This window comes from Eutrigla gurnardus (assembly GCF_963514095.1).
Source record: "Eutrigla gurnardus genome assembly, chromosome: 16".
Taxonomy (NCBI): Eukaryota; Metazoa; Chordata; class Actinopteri; order Perciformes; family Triglidae; genus Eutrigla; species Eutrigla gurnardus.
The window spans coordinates 5,151,745-5,175,388 of record NC_139927.1 but is presented as its reverse complement, the minus strand read 5'-3'; the positions used below and the strand labels follow the sequence as shown (position 1 = coordinate 5,175,388).

Sequence of the window (23,644 nt, the reverse complement as noted above, 5' to 3'; positions counted from 1 at the left end):
CTTAATCACAGTAAAGACAGATGAATAAATTCACAGGGCGCCCTTGTTGTGCGAAAAAGCCAATTATAATACGAAATCTCGTTAAAAATAAATGTTTTTAGGATGCAGCTGGAGCTTGAGCACGTTTTTTAAAAAGCTTCAAATTGTTGCAGGTAAACCTCTGACTCCTTCAAATACTTTCATTGACAATTCAAGCTCTGTGGAGACGACCCTGATATCTCACCAGGGAGCATCACAAAGGGCGGCGCTTTCTAGATTCTGACGGCATGTTGATACCGGCTGCCATGAACCGCTGCACCTCATTGTGAAAGCTACCTCTTTTCACCCCGGTTATGTGTGTAAATACTGCCGACAGGCGTCCTGCCGCCGTGAATACTGAGTGTGTCGGAGAGAGCTGCTACCCAGGGAAATAAAAAAAACGGGGGGGTGTCTGAGGGAACATTTGTAGAATAGAAACACCAGTCAGAACTGCTTTTTTTTTAGTTTTTTGTCTTTATAGGCGAGGGGGCCGAGGCCTTCCTCTCAGTATGAGATCCTACACTTATGTTAAGAGTGTGCAGACGCTGACGACGCTTTTCCTCAACAGGAAACCCGAAAAACACTGAATCTAAATGGAGTCGGCTCTTCTCATGTGGAAGAGCAACGCTGGAGCGTCCGGAAACAGAAGGGGTCTAGATCCCATTAACATAAAAGAAAGTTCCGCGTCGCCTTCTTCGAGGATCAAGCATGAACTCATTGGTGCTAAATGTTTTATTGGAATAAGGATTGCACTTAGCCTTTGCTTCTCTTCATACTGCAGCCGGGGAAGAGAGTGTTCTTGTTGGACACGAGCAAGGCATTGCCAGGAATCGGGATCCTGCCCCGCTTTTTAGATTTCACCCCTTCTCCAAGTTTTCTGCCAGCTTTGAAGGTGACCTATTTATTTTTTGTTTCCTGCTGTGAGTGAATATGCAGTCAGACGTGTGCATTTTCTGAGTGACGGACAGACAAATAAACCTAGATGCCACACTCCCAGGATGGAGGATGTTGGATCTTCAGATTGTTCAGAGGGAAAAGGTAATTTATTGGCACCATTAAAAGTCTTTGCTGGATCCGAATCCTCGGGCCTATAGATGCCATAACTATCTCACTATTTATCCCCTCAGGGTGTTGCCAAATGACATCTCTTGTTCGCCAGATAGACGTTTTATAGTAAAAATCCCGCTTCAGAATGCCACGTTGGAACAGTGCCGCTCACGATTTAATAAGCCACCAAAAAAAGAAAAGAAAGTGAGCATCGCTGGACAAGCCTGGAGCTACAGTCGTCAGCTGAACAGCTTCCACAGGTGGCCACTGGCTGTTATATGACTTTTAAGGCAGCGAGATGGAAAAATACATGTTGTTCCATTTGAGATTTGCTCATGTGTGATGCCAACCAGAGCAGAATATTGTCAGAGCACCAAAGCCATAACCCTCTCATGTTCCCTCACACACACACACACGCTCAGCTACACAAACACGCATACACACTCGTCTGGCTCGCCCTGGCTTTGTGTTTTGCTGTGACATCATCATCATAGGTCTGCTGTGTTTGAAGATGAATGCGAGGCCCACAGAGGCTTCCTCAAATGCCAAAAACTCTGGTTTTTATACCGTAGCCGACACCTCACGCGCCGTACGACTGAATACATTTACCCACATGCCATACAGCTCGAACTACAATAGTCGAGAGGGCATATTATATTTATAAACCCCCCCTCCTCATGTTGCTGCATGGAGACACTGTACTCACAATGGGGCTTCATAATCGCATTCCCTCCAATGTCAGTGCACTTTAGTAGCATTAGGCATCTTGGCTAAAAAAGGTTTCATTATATTCCCCCGAGGGAAGGAGGAGACGGAGAGAAGGGGGGGGGGGGGGGGCCGAGAGCAGATTTATCCACAATAGACAGCTGGAGGGTTAAAGTCGAAGCTTCCCCCGGTGGTCCGCCGCTCCGCACCATATTGGATGGGTGATGCAAACGTACAGTAATAAGCATAATGAAAAACAGCAAGCAGGTGGGGGGATAAACAACACACACACACATCACCGTATGACAAAACACACATTCAACACACACATAATCATATCTAAAGCTGCTTGTACCTGTTGCCAAACACGACAACCTCATATTTAACTGGAAACACTTCATGCCCAATGGCAACTTTTGACAGTTAAGACAAATCTCGCCACTTGCTGCAACCGGCAAGTTGTAAAGAAAGTTGCGCGCTGGATATTAAATGGCTTGTTGATTGGATATCGCTATTTATCCAGCAGAGAAGGAACACTCACAAATACAGGCACATACACACTCTCATAGATATGGAGGGAAAAGAGAAATTGTTCAAAATAAATAGCTCACTGCTCACCATTTGAGATCAAACAAAGCCAGTTATTGGCAGAAAACAAGATTGAAACTTTTCTTTTTTTTTGGTCAAATTGCAGCTGCTATCGTCATGGCGTTAAGAGCATCGCCCGAATGACGGCATAACACAAATGGGAACGATTAATCATTTAGAATTCAAAAAATTAAATTAAATTCAGAGTAGCCTATATCAAATATTAACTCCACTAAATATATTCTACTCTTGCTCTACTCAGGTCCTCGTCTAAGATCAAATATTGGCAGCTCGGCTGAATAATAATGATGGAATTCTCACGAGGCAATGAAACGATCTTTATGTCATATTTATTTCTATTTTAAACCGCCGAGCGCGTCACAAAGTGGGTATGACCCAAACGACTGCATGATTATTGATTCATTTAATTGAGTCCTGTAGATGGCGCCAAACCGCCCGCTGGTGCTGCAGCAGTCACTTTCCTAACTGATCCCCAGCTGTTTATAATGATGAGGCTCTCACAGTGTCTGGGCTTCAAATAGTAACATGACATGCAGTGTGTTTTTTTCTCCGCGGGTTTCGTTCATTAAGAATAAAGCTGACGAGACAAAGATCCCTGCAGTTACGCTGGATTCATTATAAGCATGTAGTTAAACACAAGAAATACCCAAGAACTCCAATACCCAGAATCCCCTACTCCCAAATATGGGAAATTTATGATAGCTGTTTTTCCCCGCGAGCTGAAGTTCGGATTTGTGTGCCGTAAAGTTAGCGACCACAAAGTTGTCGATAATTAAGCCCGCCCATTTAGAAGGGAAGACACGATTGGTCCATTTGACTGTCATTTGAAATTAGTATCTCATTGAATTACTATTGTGACGTTACAGTTTACATCCACGATAAGTTACTTCCCTCCCATACAGCAACTCTTGCTCTTACCTCTTAATTCTTTATCTGTCTCAATGTCTGACACACACACACACACACACACACACACACACACACACACACACACACACACACACACACACACACATTGCACATTTTGTTATGTAACTACATCCATTGTGAACCAAACGTCTTAATTGCCTTTGTTGGCTCCTGTTTTTCTGTTAATTTGGAGATGTAGTTATAAAAAATCACTTGACTTTGTGTGTGTGTGTGTGTGTGTGTGTGTGTGTGTGTGTGAGTGTGTGTGTGTGTGTTTGTCTTTGTGTTTAGTGCGTTCACAAAATCAACAATTAGCCTACTTATGCCTTAAAGAGACGGGTCATCCCCCAAATCAAAAATACATATTTTCCCTTTTAGCTGCAGTGCTATTTATGAAGCAACTGTGTTTTGCTGTGAATAAACAGGAAATACAATGAAGTGGAACCTTTACAGTATTCTGCGGTGGTCCACGACTCATTAGGGACGACGGTGAGGTGAAACCTTGTGGTCAGAATGACCCCTTATTTAATTGGGCCATTTCTAGCCCCTTAAATACTGGCCAAATTGAATATAATGAAACCTGGTTTTGCAGGAGCCCCTCTGGAACTGCCAGCAGGATCCCCCGAGGGCCTCCTGAGACCCCATTTGAGAACCACTTGGCTTTTCAAAAACTTTACAAGTATTGCTAAAGTTGTCAAAAACACGCAGAGGCCTGTGGCGGCGGCAGCAGCAGTGTGTGTGTGTGTGTGTGTGTGTGTGTGTGTGTGTGTGTGTGTGTGTGTGTGTGTGTGTGTGTGTGTGTGGATAGACTAACAGACATCTCAGTGTCTCCAACCAAAGGAATCTGATGCTACATGACAGACAGCATCTCATCCTCCCTGTCTGATAAAGGAGGCTCGCTGAAACATGAGCGGACAGGAGTATAGACTTGAGTGCTCGGTGTTGATTGCAAAGGTCTGTCAAAGCTAGATCTCCTGAATTCCAATAGTCCTCCCCCCCCTCCACCACCACCACCACCTCCCTCCTCCTCTCTCAGCATCCAGCAGCTGCGCCTCTCATGCCTTTTTCCTGACGCCGAGCGAAGCCTCCCATACAGATGAGCGCTGGAAAGCCACGCACCTCTTGACGTAGCCACGGACCGGCTGCGGTGCCACTCGGTCTCCGTAGCACGTATTGCGCAACGTGACTCGATGCTCGACTGCGCTTCCACGGAGCGCGCGCGAGGCACATCCGGCTCCCAACCGTGGCGTGAATTCATTAGGAAAAGTGGTCTCGTGTAAAAATAAAAAAAACAACAAACAGGCATCGCCGAGGTGTGTACCGGTGGAAAAGGAGAAAAAAAAAGCTTTCCTCCTCACCAGGACCGGACCCTCCTCCACCTCCTCCACCACCTCCTCCTCCTCCTCCGCGTCATTGCCACACCGTGGAGAAGAGAGAGATGAGTCGAGCGCGCGCTGCTGTCGGAGATGCAGTCGTGATGAGACTGCGTGAGCGCACGAGCCTTTTCCCGCTGTAGTATCGGCAACAGCTGCTTTTGACGACCGCCCAGAAGGTGACAATATAACGTGTGTGTGTTTTTTTTCCTCCCCTCCGTGATGGCTTCGTGTGGCGGCGTGCAGTCGGCGCGGCTGCAGCGGCAGCAGCGGCAGAAGAAGCGGCAGCAGCAGCGTCCGCGGAGCGAGCCGTGACCACAGCTGGATTTGAGGAGCTATGATTGCGGGTAGTCGACAGCGTCAGTGTGCCCCCTCGGTTCGGGGTCTTCGTTAAAAGTGCAAGGAGGGGGGGGACACACACACAACGACTGCCTACCTTGGGAGTCGAGGAGGGCTTGTTGGGGTTTTTTTTTTCTTTCGACTGCAGCCGACTCTCCCCGCCTGCTTTTTTCACCGCATCCTCCCTTCTGTCTCTCACTTTACATCAAAAACAACCGCTACCTGAGTCCGCTTGCCTCCCGTGGCCAATACACAGCTCTGCAATACTAACACCGAGACTAAAAAAAAAAAAAAAAAAATCAATCGACGTGGACTTCCTGTCGCCCCTTCGGGAAAAAAAGGACTTCTTACCGTTTGAGAGCTGGATATGCAGAGATTAACGTGAGAGGATGGATCTAATTATCTGTGTTTTGGGGCTGCTGGCGCTGGTCGTGGGGGGCGTCCGTTGCCAAGGAGTGTACGGTGAGTGCATAATGCAATTTGTGATCATGACCTTGTAGAACAGTGGTTGCTCATTAACCTGTAAACCCCCTCTAAAAAAACATGCATCACATCTGAATGTCATGTTTGAGTGAGAGGCTCCCAAGTCTTTTTAACCAGCAAACCTCCAGGTTGCCTAAATACAGCAAAATCGCGCGGGCAACCAATCATGCACTGCCCCCCTCTTCCTCTTCGTCCAATCCATCACTCATGATCGGGCGAACGGGCTAAATTTAGTCGGCTGTGATCAGCATGACACTGGAACCTGGTCGATTTGTCTTGGAGCCTCTGAGACCGGCCGCCCACATACATGTCATCATCCAAAATAGCCATTCTGGGAAAAAAAGGTGGAAGTGGCACATGTGTTTTTGAATGTCATCATGAGGGGGGGTGTAATCTGTTGAGCGGTGGGCATTTAGTATGCACGGCCATGAATTATTTTTCATGTGCGGCTTCATCTGCATACCTTTTCTCCTTTCTGTCTGTGTCCGAATGACACACACACACACACACACACTGGTACACTTAACGAGCACACATCTTTTACATTCCTGTCTGCTGCAACCAGTGACACAGATGATGTCTCAAAGAGTCGTCATGCTGCATGCAGCAGCAGCACGGCGGCGGCGGCACTGTGAGTAAATAATGATGAATGTGCGGTAACACTGGAAGTGGAGGGAACCTTGAGGTGCCCTGACCTGTCAGCGGTGACGGCGGCTCCAGGTTGTGCAGGGAGAATGTGAGGTCAAGTGCAGATGTGGGGATGGTCTCGGAGGCCGTGGACTAAAAAAAAAAAAAAAAAACTCACCGTATGTGTGTGTGTGTGTGTGTGTGGAGATAGTGTAGCACTGAAAGATTACCTTGACAGGAACAGTCATGGTGCTGCACCTGACCAACAATGCACCAGGATTTTTGTTCTGTTCTTTTTGCTCTAGAGGGAGGAGGTGGATAAGATAATAAATCACAGCACTCGCCAAAGCAGCTGTTGCACGACAGCCTCATACATGTGCACTCAAACCTCCCCTTCTAACACCTGTTGCCGAGACGTTTTCACACCGACCGGTTTCACGTACTCTTTTCGGAGCCTCCAAGCGCTCATTAGGCGGTGTATGATTTTCTCATGTGCATGTTGTTTGGACGTGGCGGACTCCTGCAGTTACGCATTCACGCCGGAGGGCACTAACCTCTCATCAAGCAGCGCCGTCTCGGAGAAATCACTGCCTTTGCTCGACTCAATATTCATATCTACCGAATAGGCAGAATGTGCGCGTATCCAAGGGGGAGACGTGTGTGATCAACGCTGATCACGTGAAGACCAAAGCTGCAGGCTCTTGGCGTTGGCAGGCTGTCGATGCTACTGTGCAGATGAAGATGCAAGCTCATTAGAGGGAATCATATCCCATAATGCTCCATGGTGTTGGTGTAGAGGTATGCACGGACTAGTGGGCTCAGAGCAGCAGCATGTAGCAGATGGACTTGAGCCTTTATCGTGTGTTTGCATGTTGACATTCTCCCACCTTTCCCCATTAATACTGTGTTCCACCTGTTCTCCACTAAACGTGCATCACTTTGGATTTACATGACGTCCTGCTTTCTTGCTGCCGTGCTGCAAGAAGGAAGAGGGCTTGAAATATAGATCAATAGATGTTAATGTATCACATTCCTTTTAAATGGGGAGCAGCCATTGGCTACCTCCTGTCTACGCCTCGTGATTAAACTTCACGGCACATTCTCCAGGGAAGTGGCCCCCGCATGGAAATCCATTGGCAAGGTTCAAAAAGTCAACATTTATTATTGATGGCGGCCCAAAATATTAGCATGCATGTTGCGTGGCCTCTCATTGTGCGTTGGGTTGGGTGTGGAGGTCCACAGGTGGAAGGCGGCGGTTTGTGTGACTGACTGGAATGAGGGCTGTGAAAGTATAGCACATAATGGTGTCAGTAACTTTGAAGTGATAGAGTTTCACATCAGGTTTTTATATCGAAGGCAAAGCCTGAATTCACTGCTCAGGTCATATCTTTGAAATTGAGTTGTATTACACCTTGATGTACTTTTTTTTTTTTCGTTTTTCTTCCACCGATCAAATCCATTTCAATAATAGCTATTCACACTTTCCTATCTCTTTCTAGTGTTCAAAACCACAGCTATCACTTTCCTTCTCCAGATTGACTCAAGAATAGATAAATGGTGTGGTTTTTTATTTTAAAAAAAGAAGAAGATGATTATCCTCCTCCCCCCCTCCCCGGCCATCGGCAAATATCACCCCAACTAAATGGTGGAATCATGATGTAGTAATGAAGAAATCACATACTAGTGCGTTAAGTGGTGCTGCCAGAGTCATTAAAGAGGATTGATGAAGGCTAGTCATCCCTCCATGACTCCGGGCCACAGAGGGGAAAAAGAGAGACACCACTAAAGTGCATCTGCTCTTCCTCTCCTCTTCCCCTCCTCCTCCTCCTCCTTCCATCCGAGTGTGTTTTCCTCTTTCCTCATCACTTTCGCTTCGTATGCAAACACCTTCCACCGGGGGGGATTGCTCTATTATCTCAACCCTCATCTCTGCGTTGCTCCTCAGTTGCTGGATGGACGTGCCAACAAACCTGCTAAATATCCTCAATTCAGCGATTATCTCCAATATTGCCCTAAATAATAATATCTAACGAGTACAATGGAGCATGACACTTTTTTTTTATAACTTATCCGGGTATGTACCGCTTTCAACATGTTCCCTTTGCATCAAAGTCAATCGGCAACAACCTCCATGGGATGTGGAGATGTTCCTGATCTCATTTTGTGTCATGTTACTAAAGAGGAAAAAAAAAACCCTACTGCATTTTCTCCCACTTCTCCCCCTCTCTCTCTCTCTCTCTCTCTCTCTCTCTTTCTGTCTCTCGCTCCCTCTCGTTTGCATTGAAGTCCAAGCAATTGCTGGGGTTTCTTTTCATGAGCCCCGGTTCAGTCGCTTTGGCTTCTAAGCTATGCAAATGCATTCTGCCAGTGAAACTAAAGCCGTCTTTGTTGGTTCTCAGAGGCCTCCTCCACAGAGTCCTTCATCATTCCTTTGGATCGGGACCCTCGCGTTTCCCACCGTAATGAGACCAAGGATAACTCTATCGCTTCCCCTCCCTCCCACTCCCAATCCCTACCTCCCTGCCCGTCTCTCTCTCTCTCTCCTCTGCCTGTCTCTCTCTCGCCGTTTCCCCCCCGGGAGCAGCGGAGGGACGTCTACAGTATATGCGCTTCAATCAGAGGCAAACGAGGATCTACAGCTGGGTACGGCGCAGGGGGAAGCAATTCGTTGCAGCAGAAGAGAAGAAGGGGCTTCAGATAGCTCCAACTTAATCATACCAAATGTCAGTTCTCTTAGGACCGAGCCCTGGGAGACTGGCACTGAATATACACTGCAGAGACAATGTTTTATCTTAAAGTCTGAAGCACTCCCGCTGTGCTGTGTATTCGCTGGGTAGACTTTCACAGTTTTACTTTAATGCTCTAATACAATGCGATTAAGGAGAAACAACTGTTCTTCGGTGTGGTGAATTCTGTGAAACCGAGCCGCGGGGTTCACTCGGTTCAAATGAAAGGGTACTACGCCAATTTAGTATTGGCATTTTGGGAAATAAATGGTAAAATTGAAGCAGCAGAGGCCAGGCTTTCCTCAATTTTAGTCCCTGATTTGGGTAAAGATAAAAAAAAAACACTGCTTCCTACATTTCCCCATTATGCAGCCAATGTCATTCTCCCAGTTTGAAATCTCCAAGATGATCACGGTGACATCATCGGGGTTGAGAAAGCTCACCGGGAGCCGCCAAAGAAACGATAGAACTACTGTTTTCACGAGCTGAGTCATACTTCTCATTTGCGTAAAATCAGTGACGAGCCCTTTGAATGTGTGAGCTTTGTGACGTTTAGCTGTGAAGTAGAGGCTGTGTGTGTGTGTGTTGCGGGGGTGACATTCTCCACTGGAAGGATGCCACTCTTTTTGCCCTCTCTCTGCCCCCTCTAAGCTCCTGTGGAAGGTGTAGCTGTGCCTTGTTTGGCAGTCGGCACAATGGAGAATGGAGCCGTGAGCTGTAGAGTTGTAGCCGGGATTTTAACAGCATTGTCAACGTCGTCTGCACCGAAAACAACTCCCGTTTTCTTATGCATAGTTCAAAGCGAAGATAGAGTCGTGCACAGCTGTGACGGATGGAATATATTTTTTCCTGATGCTTCAACAACAACAACAACAACAACAAAAGGAGAAAGTATAATGTAGCTTTGGCTACTTTGCACACATCATGAACAGCTGTAATACTTTTTCTCCTTCTGCTGTAAGGATTTGGATGAGTTCAGGAACACAATTTACCTCCGGATCATTCAAGGCCAAATCCCCCACCGCGGACCAAAGAAGCTTATTGTAACCTGGCTGACTGCTTCGACTGTTAAACCCACATCCCCAAACCCTGAGCTACTCGTGCTGCTTGCTACAGAAAAGCTGCTGCTAATGATCACGTAGTCATTCCTTCATTAAGCCCTGTCCTGGTCCCCCCCCCTTTTACTTTAGAATCAAATCTGTACTTGAAATTAAGTCTGGAAACTGATATTTTCTCCTTTTGTCTTGTACATTCTGAAGATGTGGCCATTCATCATCTGGATCATTAAAAAACACGATTTGAATCCTAAATGTCAACCGTGGTCCTGCTCATGTTACAGCGTGCAGAGGCAAGACTTTTATCCGTAGTCGTTTCATTTTATGGAATAGTTAGTTACCTTATATCGGCAGAAATGCGTCTCTGAAATAAACTCTATAAATTTAAGCTAAACTTGCAGCTTGCATCTTGTTTAAATTAACATTGGGTCACATTTTAGAGGGTTATTATCAGAAATGGAAAGGGGTGGGTAAAAATATCGATACGCAATATATCGTGATACTTATCCGCCCAATAAAATATTGATTTTTCAACTCCAAAGATCTATTTTTTTAAAGTCATGTTTAAACGAGTTGTGAATGCAGTACTTTATCCTTTTTCATTTCATTTTCAGTATTTATTCCAGTGAATTTCATGAGAATTAATAAAATAGAGAGGCTGTTTTGAATGAAATAGTTTTGACTCAGTTTGTCCTCTGATCAATATCATCTGATGTACATATACAGGTACTTGTGTTTTCATCTGTATTTATATCGCAATATCGTGATACATATCGTATCGTGACCAAAGTATCGTGATACGTATCGTATCGTGACCAAAGTATTGTGATACGTATCGTATCATGAGGTTCTTGCCAATACTCACCCCTAGAAATGGAATTTAAGGAGTTTTCTTTGGTGTATTTTTGTTACCATAGAGCTGTTTATAGGTGTACATACTGAGCAGGTTCTCTTCACAGAGTCTGCACCGCCTTGTTACTACAGTAGTCAAGCTCAGACGATCTAAATTCTGACTCCAGATCTGCGTTTTTGGCGTCGGCCACCTACACACTTGGCATCCTGGAGAAGTTTCTGTTGAGGTCAATTTGCAACCAAATCCTCCACGCTGCACCTTTAAGAAGAGTCAGTATGCTGCAGGAGTCGTTTGACTCATGGCGGATGCAGATAATTGGGATAACACTCTTATTGGCTTTGCATTCCTTCTCACGTCTCAAAAATAAACGTAAGAGCATAAGAAACATTTGCACTTACATCATTATTCGTATGAACTATATAACAATACAGTAGCCTCATGTCTGCTCTATAATGCATGCTATCCTTTATGAATAAAAAAAAAAACAGCCAGGAAAATGGGTTGGGGGAGAAAACATAAGCTGCTCACGACTGCAATTCACAGCCATATTAGCATAATGGCACGAAGCCTATATTCAACAGTTGGCAATTTACATCCGCGGAGAGTTTATTAGGAATTTGGACTCGACGAGTCTTGTTTTTCAAATTAGTTTCAGTTTGTAGTTTTGGAAATGCCGTTTAATTTAATCAATAATAATGCATCACATCTTATGAAGCGATGTGTTGTATTAAAGCGCCGATCCATTGTTTGCTAAGTTGAGTCGAGTTTGAGCGATACCTTCCTCGCTCCTTTTGTTGATCCCGTTGTTCCTGCTGGGATAGGAGGGGGGGAGGGGGGTAACTTCCCCCTGTTATGATGCTTATTAGTGCACAGATTCGGATGAAGTTATGTAATTCCCAGCGTAGCTCCACCCAGCGCACCAGGCAAGGTCTAAATTAGCCAGACTAATTGAAAGCACCTGTGTGAGTTTGCGGAGCCTTTAATTTGCAAACTAACAAGTAGCTACAGCTGTCACATAATTGTAGTGGAGAAATAATTACAGTATTAGCCTTCTGCGATGTAGACGTAGAAGCTTAAAGCAACATACAAATGGAAATACTGGAGCAAAGCAACTCAAAACTCTACTGGATTTGTGTTGTTGACCAAAAACAAAATGTAACACCTTATTAGTATAATTAAAACAATAGAGTTTAAACCCATTAGGATTAAGCATGATCTGCTCATATGAGCCAGAGCTCTGCTTTGTGTTTCAGTTTCGAAGTCACGCATTCATTAGTATCTCATCATGTATAAGTAGCTGAAATGTGTTTTTTTTATTTTGCTTACCCACCGCCCCACAATCCTCTATTTCTTCCAACAGACTTGCTTTCATGATGCCGCCATGGTTCGTCCATGTATCACCATTTGACCAGCTGACACCCACTGTGTACTGTATGTGAGTGGACGAGACCCGTATGCAGACAGCGAGGCATGCTGATAAGAGCGGGGGAAAAATCCCCTTGAGACAGGTTTATAGTTTGAGCACAAAGAGTAGAAACAGATACAATAATGCCTTGAGAGAGGCCCGAGTTGTTTCCTTTCACCTGCTTTATAGCTGCTTTTAACGACTTGCTGAAACTGTGCGTTCAAATTCATTCCGCAAATTGATTATTCATAAGGTGTTAAATCATGGCATAAACTTGCTGATGTATTAATATTAAGCTCCTCTTATATAATCCATTAACGCATGCATTAGATCTTGATGAGTCGTGCGCTAATTTTGCATTTAAAAACACCAATTGTGTACCGTCATGAAGTGTTAGCGATTATTCCTAATGAACAGCGGGATTAGCTGCCGAGATGGAGCCTTTTAACTGCGCCTTCCCGTATCCGGAGTTTTATCATTTGCCGTGATTGGCATCGCTTCAAAATCACAGAGAATTATACATGCTAGCCAGCTTCAAAGTGACACAAATGATGAAAGGAGGGCCCTCATTGAATATGAATATGTCCCCTCCTGTCTTCCTTTACACATTTCAGTCAATTGAATTGTCTTTGTTAAACCAAACTGGCAGGACCTGCATTTACACACACAAAGTACAAATTACTCAGCGATCCCAATAGGTGGCTGACAAGAGCAGCGGGGTGTGCCTTTTAGCTGCTGCTGTGGAGGGGAGTGAAGAAAAAAAAAAAAGAAAGGTTTGGTACGTTTGTGCACCCACAAGAGGCTAATGCCAACCTTCAACTATGTCACTTCAGCCCACACAGGCATCCTAAGTGCTGCTCCTGTGAAGTGATGTCTGTTGTCATGGCGACAGTATGTGAGCCTGGCATTGCACATCCTCTGACTTCCTTGTTGTCTCCCGCCCTCGCTCCTCCTTATCCTCTCTCTCTCTCTCTTTCTCCGCCTACCCACTCGCTCATTCTCTCCTTCCCCTCACATGCCAGGAAATCAATCGCTGAAACAAATGTGAAGTGATTGCAGAAACGAAAAGCTCCTAGCAATGCCGTACGAGAGGAGACGCCATTGCTGCGAAAGGGGGGTGGCGGGCGGGGATGTGGAAGGTACAAGGAGAGAGAGAGAGAGAGAGAGAGAGAGACTGTGTGTGTGACTGCAGGAAGAGAGAGGCCTACTTATCTTTGCAGCGAACGATGCTTAAGCTTCTATGACAAGCAGGAACAGTGGCGAAGTAAATGTGTTGACAATGACGCCCCTCTGTAGTCTCTGGCTCCAAAAACCCAATGCAGCTCGACAGCAGGGGAGCTGCACACACCCCTCCCCAAACAACACCAATGCCACTCAAAAGAACCCCCCACCATATCCAGGCTGAATCCCCCCCCCTCTCCTCTCTCAAATCTAGTCCTACATTCCCCCGTTGGCAAAAGGAAACTGCTCAGTTGGCACTGAACTCTCAACGTAGACCAACATGCAGTTTGTGTGCAATGCTCTGCTGAGACATTAATTTAGCCATGTGATTTATCACCGCGTTCACACATCAGCCCCCTCGTGAGCTACAGCCTCATCACGCCGAATGTGCCTCAAAGTGCCTCGGGAAAAAACACACAACGCAGTCATTACGTGCACTTTTACCACTTACTAAAGCCTTTTCTAAAGGGTGATCTAACTCTCTGCTCAGCCTCTTTTTTTTATCATCTGGCTTTCTGTGTATCCCTCAATAGTCTCTAAAAGAAAAAGAAAAAAGGTATTCTTTTTTTCTAACAGAAATTCACAATGTAAAAGCTAATCTCTTTAGCGTCATGCTCTCTTCATCTCTCCGCCAGACACAGTATATCCCAGAGGCTGTTGCACCCATGGGGATAACCTCAAGCCGTGTACTGTCAGTTTAATGGCTTCCTATGGCAAAGCAAGCAGTTATCCGGAGAAAGGCGAAGCACTCCTCCGTCGAGATGGAGCAAAGGAATCTCAGGGCGGAATTTAATGCAGATGTGGGCTTTTTTTTTCTCTCTCACCCAGTTCTGATTGCGTGTCTTTATTCAGACCGCTGCAGCAAAAGCGTTTGCGGTTCATAGTCCTGGAGTGATGTTTGTGCACTGTGATGAATAGGAAGAACGCCGAGTCAAAGTCCAGAACCCGGAGAAAAAGCAGAGTCCTCAGGGGTTTATCGTGTTAGAAATTCAAGCTTTGGCCTTCAGTTATTAGCAAACTAATGAGACCCATGACCTGATCTATACATCCACGCATCGCCGCAATCAGTGGAAGACTGAACCCAAGCTTTTACGCCTTCAATGAAATCCCCCCTTGACTTGGTTCGCTCTCCCCTGACCTTAACAAACGATTTATTTCGCTTTGAGCGTTTTTGTTCATCCAGATGTTTTTATTTAAACAGACAAACCAGTCATTACATGAGTGTTACCAAATTAAGAAAAAAAACATGTCATACTTAACATGCATGGTAGGGAATCTGATGCTTTTTTCCGTTCAGCTTATCGTATCTCGTGTGTGTAAAGCAGGGAGTTAACCATTTAATAAGAGCAAGAAAGGTGCCATCAAGTCACATGCATGTACATGTGCATCAAGAGAGCCGCCCTGATTACTCGTCTTTCATGTCACTTTAATGTATTTCATCTGAAGATGAGTGAAGCCTGAAGCGGGCCTTCTCAAATGCCACATTCGCAGCTGGTGATGACCTCCTACCCCCTTTTCCATCATGTCTGCATCTCCTCCATTTCCCCCTTCATTTTATATCCATGTGTCCCCTTTTTCCCCTCCGGTTCTGGGTGCGTACCAAATGCCTCTAAGCAGTTAAGGCATCTTGATGATGAAGAATGGGCTGGTCTTGGCCTCCCCGCTGACCTCTCATTGGCGTGCTTACCTTGAAAAGGTTGCTAAAATATATGTTGGAGGAGAGTTTATGTACCCCTGCTCTCGGGTTGTAATCAAAGGTCTCTGTGCTAAGCAGAAAAAGCTTTCCTGGACAGCACCTTTTTCCCGGAGCTATCGGCCGGACTCACTATTTTATCCTGCAGGCTCAGTTTGGGGTGAAGTTGATTGTGTGAAACTGAAGGTCAATAGTGGATCTATCCTTGATTGTTAGGTGACTGATGTGCCAGACCTTGGGAACTTGAGTATTAACTCTCTGAGGGGGGAAACACACACATATATAAAGCTTTGATCAAAATGAATTTAAATACCCACCTTAAGATTTAAAATTGTTATATTATGGGTATATTTACCAAGTGTAATTCATTTGTAATTTCCTCTCCGAGTGGCACAGGTGATTTACCGATACGCAGATATCCGAGATTTGTCAGCTTCAATAAAAGAGAAGTGGAGCTCCGGGGCCATTTCATCACATTATTAAAAGAAATGACAAATCTCGTATAATTAAAAATGTATCGCCAAATCGATTTCATAGCAACGTCTGGTGAAGTATGATTTCCCATTGGCCTCCAGGCCCCTGTTTTAAGGAGAGAGGAAATATTAAAAGTTATTAACCTCTGTAGGTAGAAGTAAGGGGGAAAAAAGAAAAAGGGATGCATTAATTCCAGGATGTTGTGTTTTAAATGAGTTTGGTTTAGTGGCCGTACGTGTTTGGCATGCAGATGTGCAACCGTGTAGTTATTAAAGTTTGTTGGTGGGGGATATTAAACAGCTAGAAATCCCAGCTTCTGCCACAGAACAGAAGACTTCAAAACAGCTTTGAAATGCACCAATAAACCTCAGCGTATTAGTGGATCCGCAGGTCCTCTAGGCTCATCAGAAGAGCCCATGCAAATCCAGTAATAGCTTCTCTGAATGCATTAATAATCCCCTCCAAAGAGGTGGAACCTGGGCGGTGTTTCCATATTGCTATCCATATTTATATCATAAGCCACATATCAACACATGCTGATAATATTCATGAATTCCATCGCAGTCGATCCAGCAGAAGCAGGGGAGCGACTTTCGGCGGCGCCCACTCTGCGGCGAGAGCCTCCTGCAGTGGGTGTCTTACATGTCGGCGTGTGCATGGGGCGCACACACACACACACACACACACATCACGCACGCATGTGTGTATCCGTCTTGTTTGTGTGTGTACATTCCCCCGTGGATCTTTCTGTGATGCTGCCGTGGTAATTGGATGTGTGGCGCCCACCGAAAATCCCCTTTAGCCCTGGGCAAACGCTCTTCCAATCCCAGCATGCCTCTGTGGAAAGCACAACCAAAAGTAAGGCTTATTCTTTCAACTGGCAAACATCAAATGGTCCCCCTGTTCTCTCCATCACAGCCTCCGTCTCCCCGCTCCGCCGCCGTAGCATCAGAGGGAAGCCCATTAACATGTAATGACACGGCCGTCCACATGCGGCGGCGTTCGCAGGGGGAAACGGCGAGCTGGGAGATGCACACGGCCGTAGCCCAGTTAATGACTGTTGATTTTTCCCACAAATAGTATTTTGGGAGGGCTGATTGTTGTCTCATGAAGCTGCTGCAGCCCCGTGGCAGGTGCTCAAAACTACCAAGAGTTGTTAAATGATCCCTGATGGGTGGAGATGCACCTACACCCTGGCGTAGCGTCGAGGTTTTACACAGTCTGAATTTAATTAACGACGGCGAGGCTGTTTGGGGGCGACGAACAGCTACAACTTTAATCATGGAGGGAAAAAATGGCTGCGAGCTGACACGACAACATTTGCAAGTAAATAACAAGCAGTTACCTGATTTGTATAGTGTCACATTAACATAGTACATTGTGAGATGGAGAGAGTGACATAGGACTTGGAGCACTTACTTTATTCTAGGGCATTCCTACTAATCTATCAATGCTATTGGTGTTTGGTCTTTGTTGGTGGAGAATGTTGGAAAATAGGGGAAAATGCTCGTACAATTAGAGCTGCTGGAACCAGAAGGTTATTTAAAATGTTTTGCTCGATAAAGGATTTAAGAGATTATCAAAATGGTTCATTTTTATATATATATAATTATATATACTGTATATAATATAATATTTTGGCAGTTTAACAGTTTTAGGGACGGCAGCGCCTGTCGCTCCGTCTGTCGGGCACCTTCATCCAGAATGTATCACAACAATATTGGATGGATTGCCATGACATTTGGTAATCCCCAGATTTTTTTCCTATCGCCATAATCAGGTCAAAATGTCCATCTGTTCAATACTCCGGGTTTTTAACGACTTAATACCTGCAAACTGATTACGTTCCCGTCGGCCAACGGCTCGGCGCTAATTAGCAAAATGTTAACGGCTAACATGGTAAACATCACACAGGCTTGGCATCAACAACGTTTGTCTTTTATGAGCGTTAGCATTGTCATGTTAGCATTTAGCTCAAAGATCGAGGAAAAAAAAGACATGAATGATGAACCAGTTGTAGAATAGTTTTTCCGCATTGAGCATTACGATATTCTGCTTCCGCTACAAGAGTCGCTTATTCCCTAAAAAGCACCACGGCTGCTTTTAAGTCACACGTCTTTCTTCTTCTTTGCAGCCCTCGCTGTGGTTAATCCCCAGTGCAATGCAGAAGTAATGTAACTCTAGGGCTAGTTTTTTGTCTTAACTAGAAGCTTTATTAATAATGCATGACAAAGAGGGGGGTCAGAACAAGGTTTCCTACTTAAGAGGAAGCCTTGTTTGGAGAAACTTGATCTTAACCGGGGGTGAGTATTAAGTCTTCAGTGATATACCTCACAGCAGGCAGCCTGGATCTACACATACGCCATGAGGACACGTCCTGTTCAACGTATCGTGATTTCCTCCAAGTGTCCGACACGTGTCAATGTTTGTGCATCCGTCTGTGTGGGTGGAGATTTGTCTGGAAGGCATTTGTATGCGCTCCAGGCTCTCGTCTTCCAGCGGCCTTACCTCCCGCTGAATCACACACTGCAACGAGCAGAGCAGAGCGGCCGGGAGGAAGAGGAGGAGGAGGAAGAGGAGCTTCCCTTTTCCATCCCTTCCTATTTATCATCTTTGATTCCTCTCGGGATGTTTTCCGTGACCTTGTTTTTTTTATTTTTTTTTGTTGCGTAATGCGCTGCTGGAGTTTTTTCCGTGGGGGGGGTGGAGGCAGGACACTGATCTAAACCGTGATGACAGCTTAGGCTTCTCTGCCTCTCACCTCCTCCATGCTCTCGAGGGGAGGTGAGAGTGTGGCGACAGGAAGAGAAACCTTAAAGACAGCGGGAGGGGCTTAGTCGCCGCCGCAAACACGGTTTTACGTGGATGCGAGTGAATAAAAGAGCGCCCTCTGAACCGTGCAGCTCATTCACACACAGACAGGAAGGATCACACTTGGGCATGGGTTTGCTTTCTGCTCCTGTATGTTTTATTCCCCTGAACACACTCTCTCCCGCTCTGACTCATTCATTTCCCCATTAAGTGGCTCGCCGTACACGTTAGGAGGTTATTTGTTGTAGCGGAAGTGGGAGGCAGCCACGATGATAACGTCATTAAAATGTCTGATGAAATAATAACCTGAAACTCATCAACCCACGGCATAAAGATTGCACAGTCACGCACGTCTCTGCTGCAATAGAGACTCATGGGAAGATGGAGGAATGCTTTATAGAAGCAATAGACAATAAAACCCTCTGTCAAGATGCATATGATGTTGTTAACACGTTATATTAAGGCACAGGGTTGACTCAGAGTGGATTTTTAATGGCTGGTATAAGAGCAAAAGTAGGCAGCAGGAAAAGGCTGATTCATCGGCCGGTGGGCGATGTGCTGCTCTGTAGTTTATAACCGGCTAGGATTACTTCTGTTACACTCGTTAAATTCCACCTTTACAAACCGTTAATGTCCGTGTGCCGTTTAAATTCATGTGTGCGTAGTTACGTGGATTCTTAGGAGAAAGAGGATGCCAAACTGTGTAGGAAGTTAAATGTAACAGTTGAATGATTTCCTTTTCCTGTCTGTCTGTCTGTCTGTCTGTCTGTCTGTCTGTCTGTCTGTCTGTCTGTCGCTGATAGTGTTGCGTTATATATATATATTCCAGAGATAACTTTTGCAGGGAGAAACAAAATGAACAGAAAACTGTTTTTCCGATATGACGCGAATACAAAGTCGTCTGTTTCCTGCAAAATCGGCGAAAAGTTTTAGTCACATTTTTATGACCTTTGAGCAAAATCCTTTTTTTTTTTTCAGTAAGTGAAAAAATATCTCAAGAAATAACTCAATTGCAAGTTAAAGTTTGCAGTGCATTTATGGAATAACTAGTTGCCTATAATCATGCAAATGAGTTATTATTCATCAGTCATATAAAGCACTCATTAAAGCCTCATTCTTCATGACCATCTCCTACAACTACCGTTAATTAAGAGTTGACCGATAACCTCAATATTACCGCTTAATGATGGTGGTGGTTTCCTGCACCATCATAAAGCATCTTTTACTCACAATTCTGAATTATGGCCATTTACACTAAAGATTTGCCTCTAAAAATGTGTAATAATTGAGAATTTGTTCTCAATTGTCTCATCTGGTTAAATAAACATAAAACAAAAAGCCTATAAAACATGTGCTTAGTTTGGGCCTCAGTATGCACAACAATAGTCCTAATAAACGTGGGCTATTCTTATGTAACAAAATTAAAAGTGTTAATATTGTTCACGTGAGACTAAATGAAGAATTTCTATCCAGAATGTTTCCAGTTCTAAAGAGCGGTTATGCTCATAACTAATTCACCAGTAGTTTAACACGCATTAACCCACACACATTCCCTTTTCTAAAATTGCCTCTCCACACACTTAAAGCTACAGTAGCACACAATTACAGCAATTAACAGGCCGTGTTCTTAAGTGATGAAGGTCTATTGAGATGCACAGGTTTCTGTCCCCCATTCAAAATTTAAAAAATTAAAAATGATACATTTGATAATCTCCATTAAAAAATAAAGGAGCTTTCTAGCTGACTTTGTTCTTCTACCATTGAGAAGTTCACCTCCATCACTTAGGAACAGTGTCTCTTTATTTGCAGTGGTTCTGTGCTATAATGGATTTAAGTGTGAAGAGGAGGCAACTTTTATGAAAAAGGAATCTGTGTGGGTTAATGCGTGTCAATGAATTCATTATGAGCAGGTCCTCACTTTAGAATGGGAAACATTCTGAGTGTCTTTATTTCTTTTTAAGGTCAAATATTATCATTCAAAAAATAAGAATGTGCAGGCAGCCAATGTAGAGATGCTTTAATTAAATTAGAACTTTTAAGGAGGGAAGCTTGGGTGCTTCACTCACTTGGCTCGGGTACGAGTCGATAATATTGATTTACAGTAGATGATTTAGGTATTTGAAACCGAAGGACTTGTTCTGACACACAGACAGTCTGTAGCTCTGACTCACAGCTGCTCCACCGTTGACCCTGAAGACAAAAAAGAAAGTGTGTCTGAGATCTGAGCTTCCTGGAACGCCTTTGGTCCCGTCCTCTGGCTAAGGCCTCACGTATGGATGTATGTAGATCAACTGTTTGTGATGATAGTGCAGTTGGCTGTGTGTAAGTCCTCGCCTAATATTTGCAAACCTTTTCTTTTTGCATATTTCTCAGCTTGTTTGAAGCCCTTGTAATCCAGTTCACAACAATGCAATGCAGATGTCTTTGCCAGAAATCCTTTAACACGGTATAATGCTCTCTTTTGTTCCTCGCATTCACTTTTTAAGTATTGCTCTCAGATATGCGATGCCCCCCCAGATATATATCGGCACCCTCAATATAAAAAAGCTGAACTCTAAATGCTGTAAAGAAGATAAAGAAGGAAAATTAATGGACCATATTCTCAGCTTGAATAAAAGTAGGCAGCTCTTAGTAATCACTGGTATTCAGGAGTACACAAAGGGCCGCGGTTTGCACGTGTTGCACTTCAAAGCTTTTAAAACTTTATTTTTTTAAAGTCGAACTAACACCCGTCGAGATCAGAAGAGATTGAGCTCTTATGCTAATATTCCAAGCGTTCTTCTGGCATCATTTGAATAGATTCAGCGCACATTTGCAATCATTTGCAATTCCGCGCCGTGTAGTATTTGATATTTAAAATGTGTTTTTTTTTTCTTGGGTGAACACATTCTAGATGGACCATTAATGGTTCTTTGCACGGGTTCACTATTCTTCTTAATGCACTCACATCATCGCCCTATTGATAACATGATGGTATCATGCTGTGGGGCTGTGCATGTTTTATTGGCACATAGGGAATATGTTGTTTAATCTCTTTACATAATGGAAGGTCTTTTACGACGGGTTTCATTGGAGGCGACTCCCCTGGAACAGAGGTTAACTGGCTCCACCACATCATGCACGACTATAAAAACAGGACGACATTTAAGGTTATTACATATCAACTTTGATTTTACATCCAGTCATTAGATCACGTAGTGTTGTATATCAAAATATGCATTGTTGGTTGTTTTTTTAACTGAGGCTCATGGCGTTTGGAGTAATCCCGGGTCCTACAATGCTCCTCTCATTTGTTGGTTTCCCTGCAGGGCGCCAGCTCTTTAAAGAGAATTAAATCTTTCGGCAAGATAAAGGGCACATGGAGCTCACTTAAGAACCCTTTCCTTGTTCTGGTGCTTGTTTGCAGGCTTGCAGTGCAAAAAAAAATTAATAGAAAATAGGGACGGGAGGAAAGAGAGCACAGCAGGATGGTGATTTTTAATGAGGGGATATTTTTTGTGGCTGCACATGATTCTCAGCAGTGATAGTATAGATAACCAGAAGGGTACAAATCAAATCCCTCAAAAACATCATATGACCCTTAATTTACATACGTTTCAGAGAAGAAAGGAGATTCTCCATCAGCTCAGTGTTTATCTTCCTCAGCGGTGTTCTGAATCCGAGCTTATTTCCTCCTCTTCCTTGGCTTTACTTCCTCTACCATTTACTTGTTTCTTCAATTTAAAAAAAAAACATTTTTATCATCCTGAAGCCAAAGTGCACAATGTAAGCGATGGCTCCTTTGACTGGGATTCTGATGGAAAGTATTAGCGGGCGTGGAGAGGAGAGGAGGCTCAGCGGGGAGAAGATTAAATTATCTCCTTTGAAGGTGTGCTGGTGCTTTCATGAGACAGAGGCCATTATTAATATGCAGTGACACATGCATACATCCAAAATGATCCCGGACGCTTCGTCATGGATCATAAAACTCCCCAAGGTGCCTTTCGCTCATCGCATACTGAAAGGCGCCACCGCATCTCTTATGAGTTATGGCGGTTCCGCCGGGATATAGGGAAAGAGGGCTGGGGAGACAGACAGAGAGGAGAAAACAGCTCTTATGTTTTATTAGATTGCCCAGACAAAATCATATTAGTTTTGAGCAGTTTGACTCCGTGGGCAGGCCGCTAGTGCGCTCTGTCCATGGGTGACGGGAGGGCCAATGAAGGGATTGTGGGGTTTGCATGGTTCGCCGAAAGGTTAAGGGGGTCATGTAAACTCCCGTCAGTCTGGAGCATCGTGGTGTCATCTTTTGATGTGTCGCTGGCACTCAAATCTATCTGTTTGTCTGTCCATCCGTCCATCTACCTACCTACCTACCTACCTACACATCTATCTACCCATCTATCCACCTACCTACCTACCTACTTACCTACCTACCTATCTATCTACCAATCTATCTATCCATCTACCTACCTACCTACCTACCTACCTACCTACCTACTTACCCATCTATCTATCTATCTATCTATCTATCTATCTATCTATCTATCTATCTATCTATCTATCTATCTATCTATCTATCTATCTATCTATCTATCTATCTACCTACCTACCTACCTACCTACCCACCCATCTATCTACCATCTATCTACCATCTATCTACCTACCCACCCATCTACCTGCCTACACATCTATCTACCCACCTACCTACCTACCTACCTACCTACCTACCTACCTACCTACCTACCTACCTACCTACCTACCTACCTACCTACCTACCTACCTACCCATCTACCTACCTACCTACCTACCTACCTACCCATCTATCTACCTACTTACCTTCCCATCTATCTACCATATTTCTACCTACCTACCTACCTACCTACCTACCTACCTACCTACCTACCTACCTACCTACCTACCTACCTACCTACCTACCCATCTACCTACCTACCCATCTATATACCTACCTACCTACCTACCTACCTACCTACCTACCTACCTACCTACCTACCTACCTACCTACCCATCTACCTACCTACCCATCTATATACCTACCTACCTACCTACCTACCTACCTACCTACCTACCTACCTATCTACCAGCTAAAGGTCGCCAGGTACAACTGGCTTCACATTGGCGAGATAATGCCCATCACCTCCATCTCCTGAAGGCTCCATGGAATTACCTTCACAATGCATTCTGTGGTATAACTCCGTTGAATAAGCCCCACTCCACAGGTCCTGTTATGCCCGTGGAGTGGCGTGGCGTGGGCCGTTAAGTACGGGGCAGGAAAACAGTTGGCTTGGGCGCTCTC

At 44.5% G+C, this 23,644-nt stretch overlaps 2 protein-coding genes across 5 annotated transcripts in view; both read left to right on the top strand.

The window, feature by feature from the left end:
• Positions 1-23,644, top strand: part of slc25a47a (solute carrier family 25 member 47a) — a 486,107-nt gene that overhangs the window by 204,100 nt on the left and 258,363 nt on the right. The window lies entirely within an intron of this gene.
• The window catches only part of LOC311026719 (MAM domain-containing glycosylphosphatidylinositol anchor protein 2), a 145,691-nt gene continuing 126,758 nt past the window's right edge, over positions 4,712-23,644 (top strand). Inside the window, exon 1 of one of the 4 annotated variants that reach the window (XM_084030413.1) lies at positions 4,712-5,462. In XM_084030413.1, coding sequence (XP_083886539.1) covers positions 5,390-5,462 — 73 coding nt within the window. In that variant the 5' untranslated portion in view covers positions 4,712-5,389. The remainder of the gene's footprint in view (positions 5,463-23,644) is intronic. The other 3 variants (XM_084030412.1, XM_084030414.1, XM_084030415.1) reach the window with 3 other exon arrangements.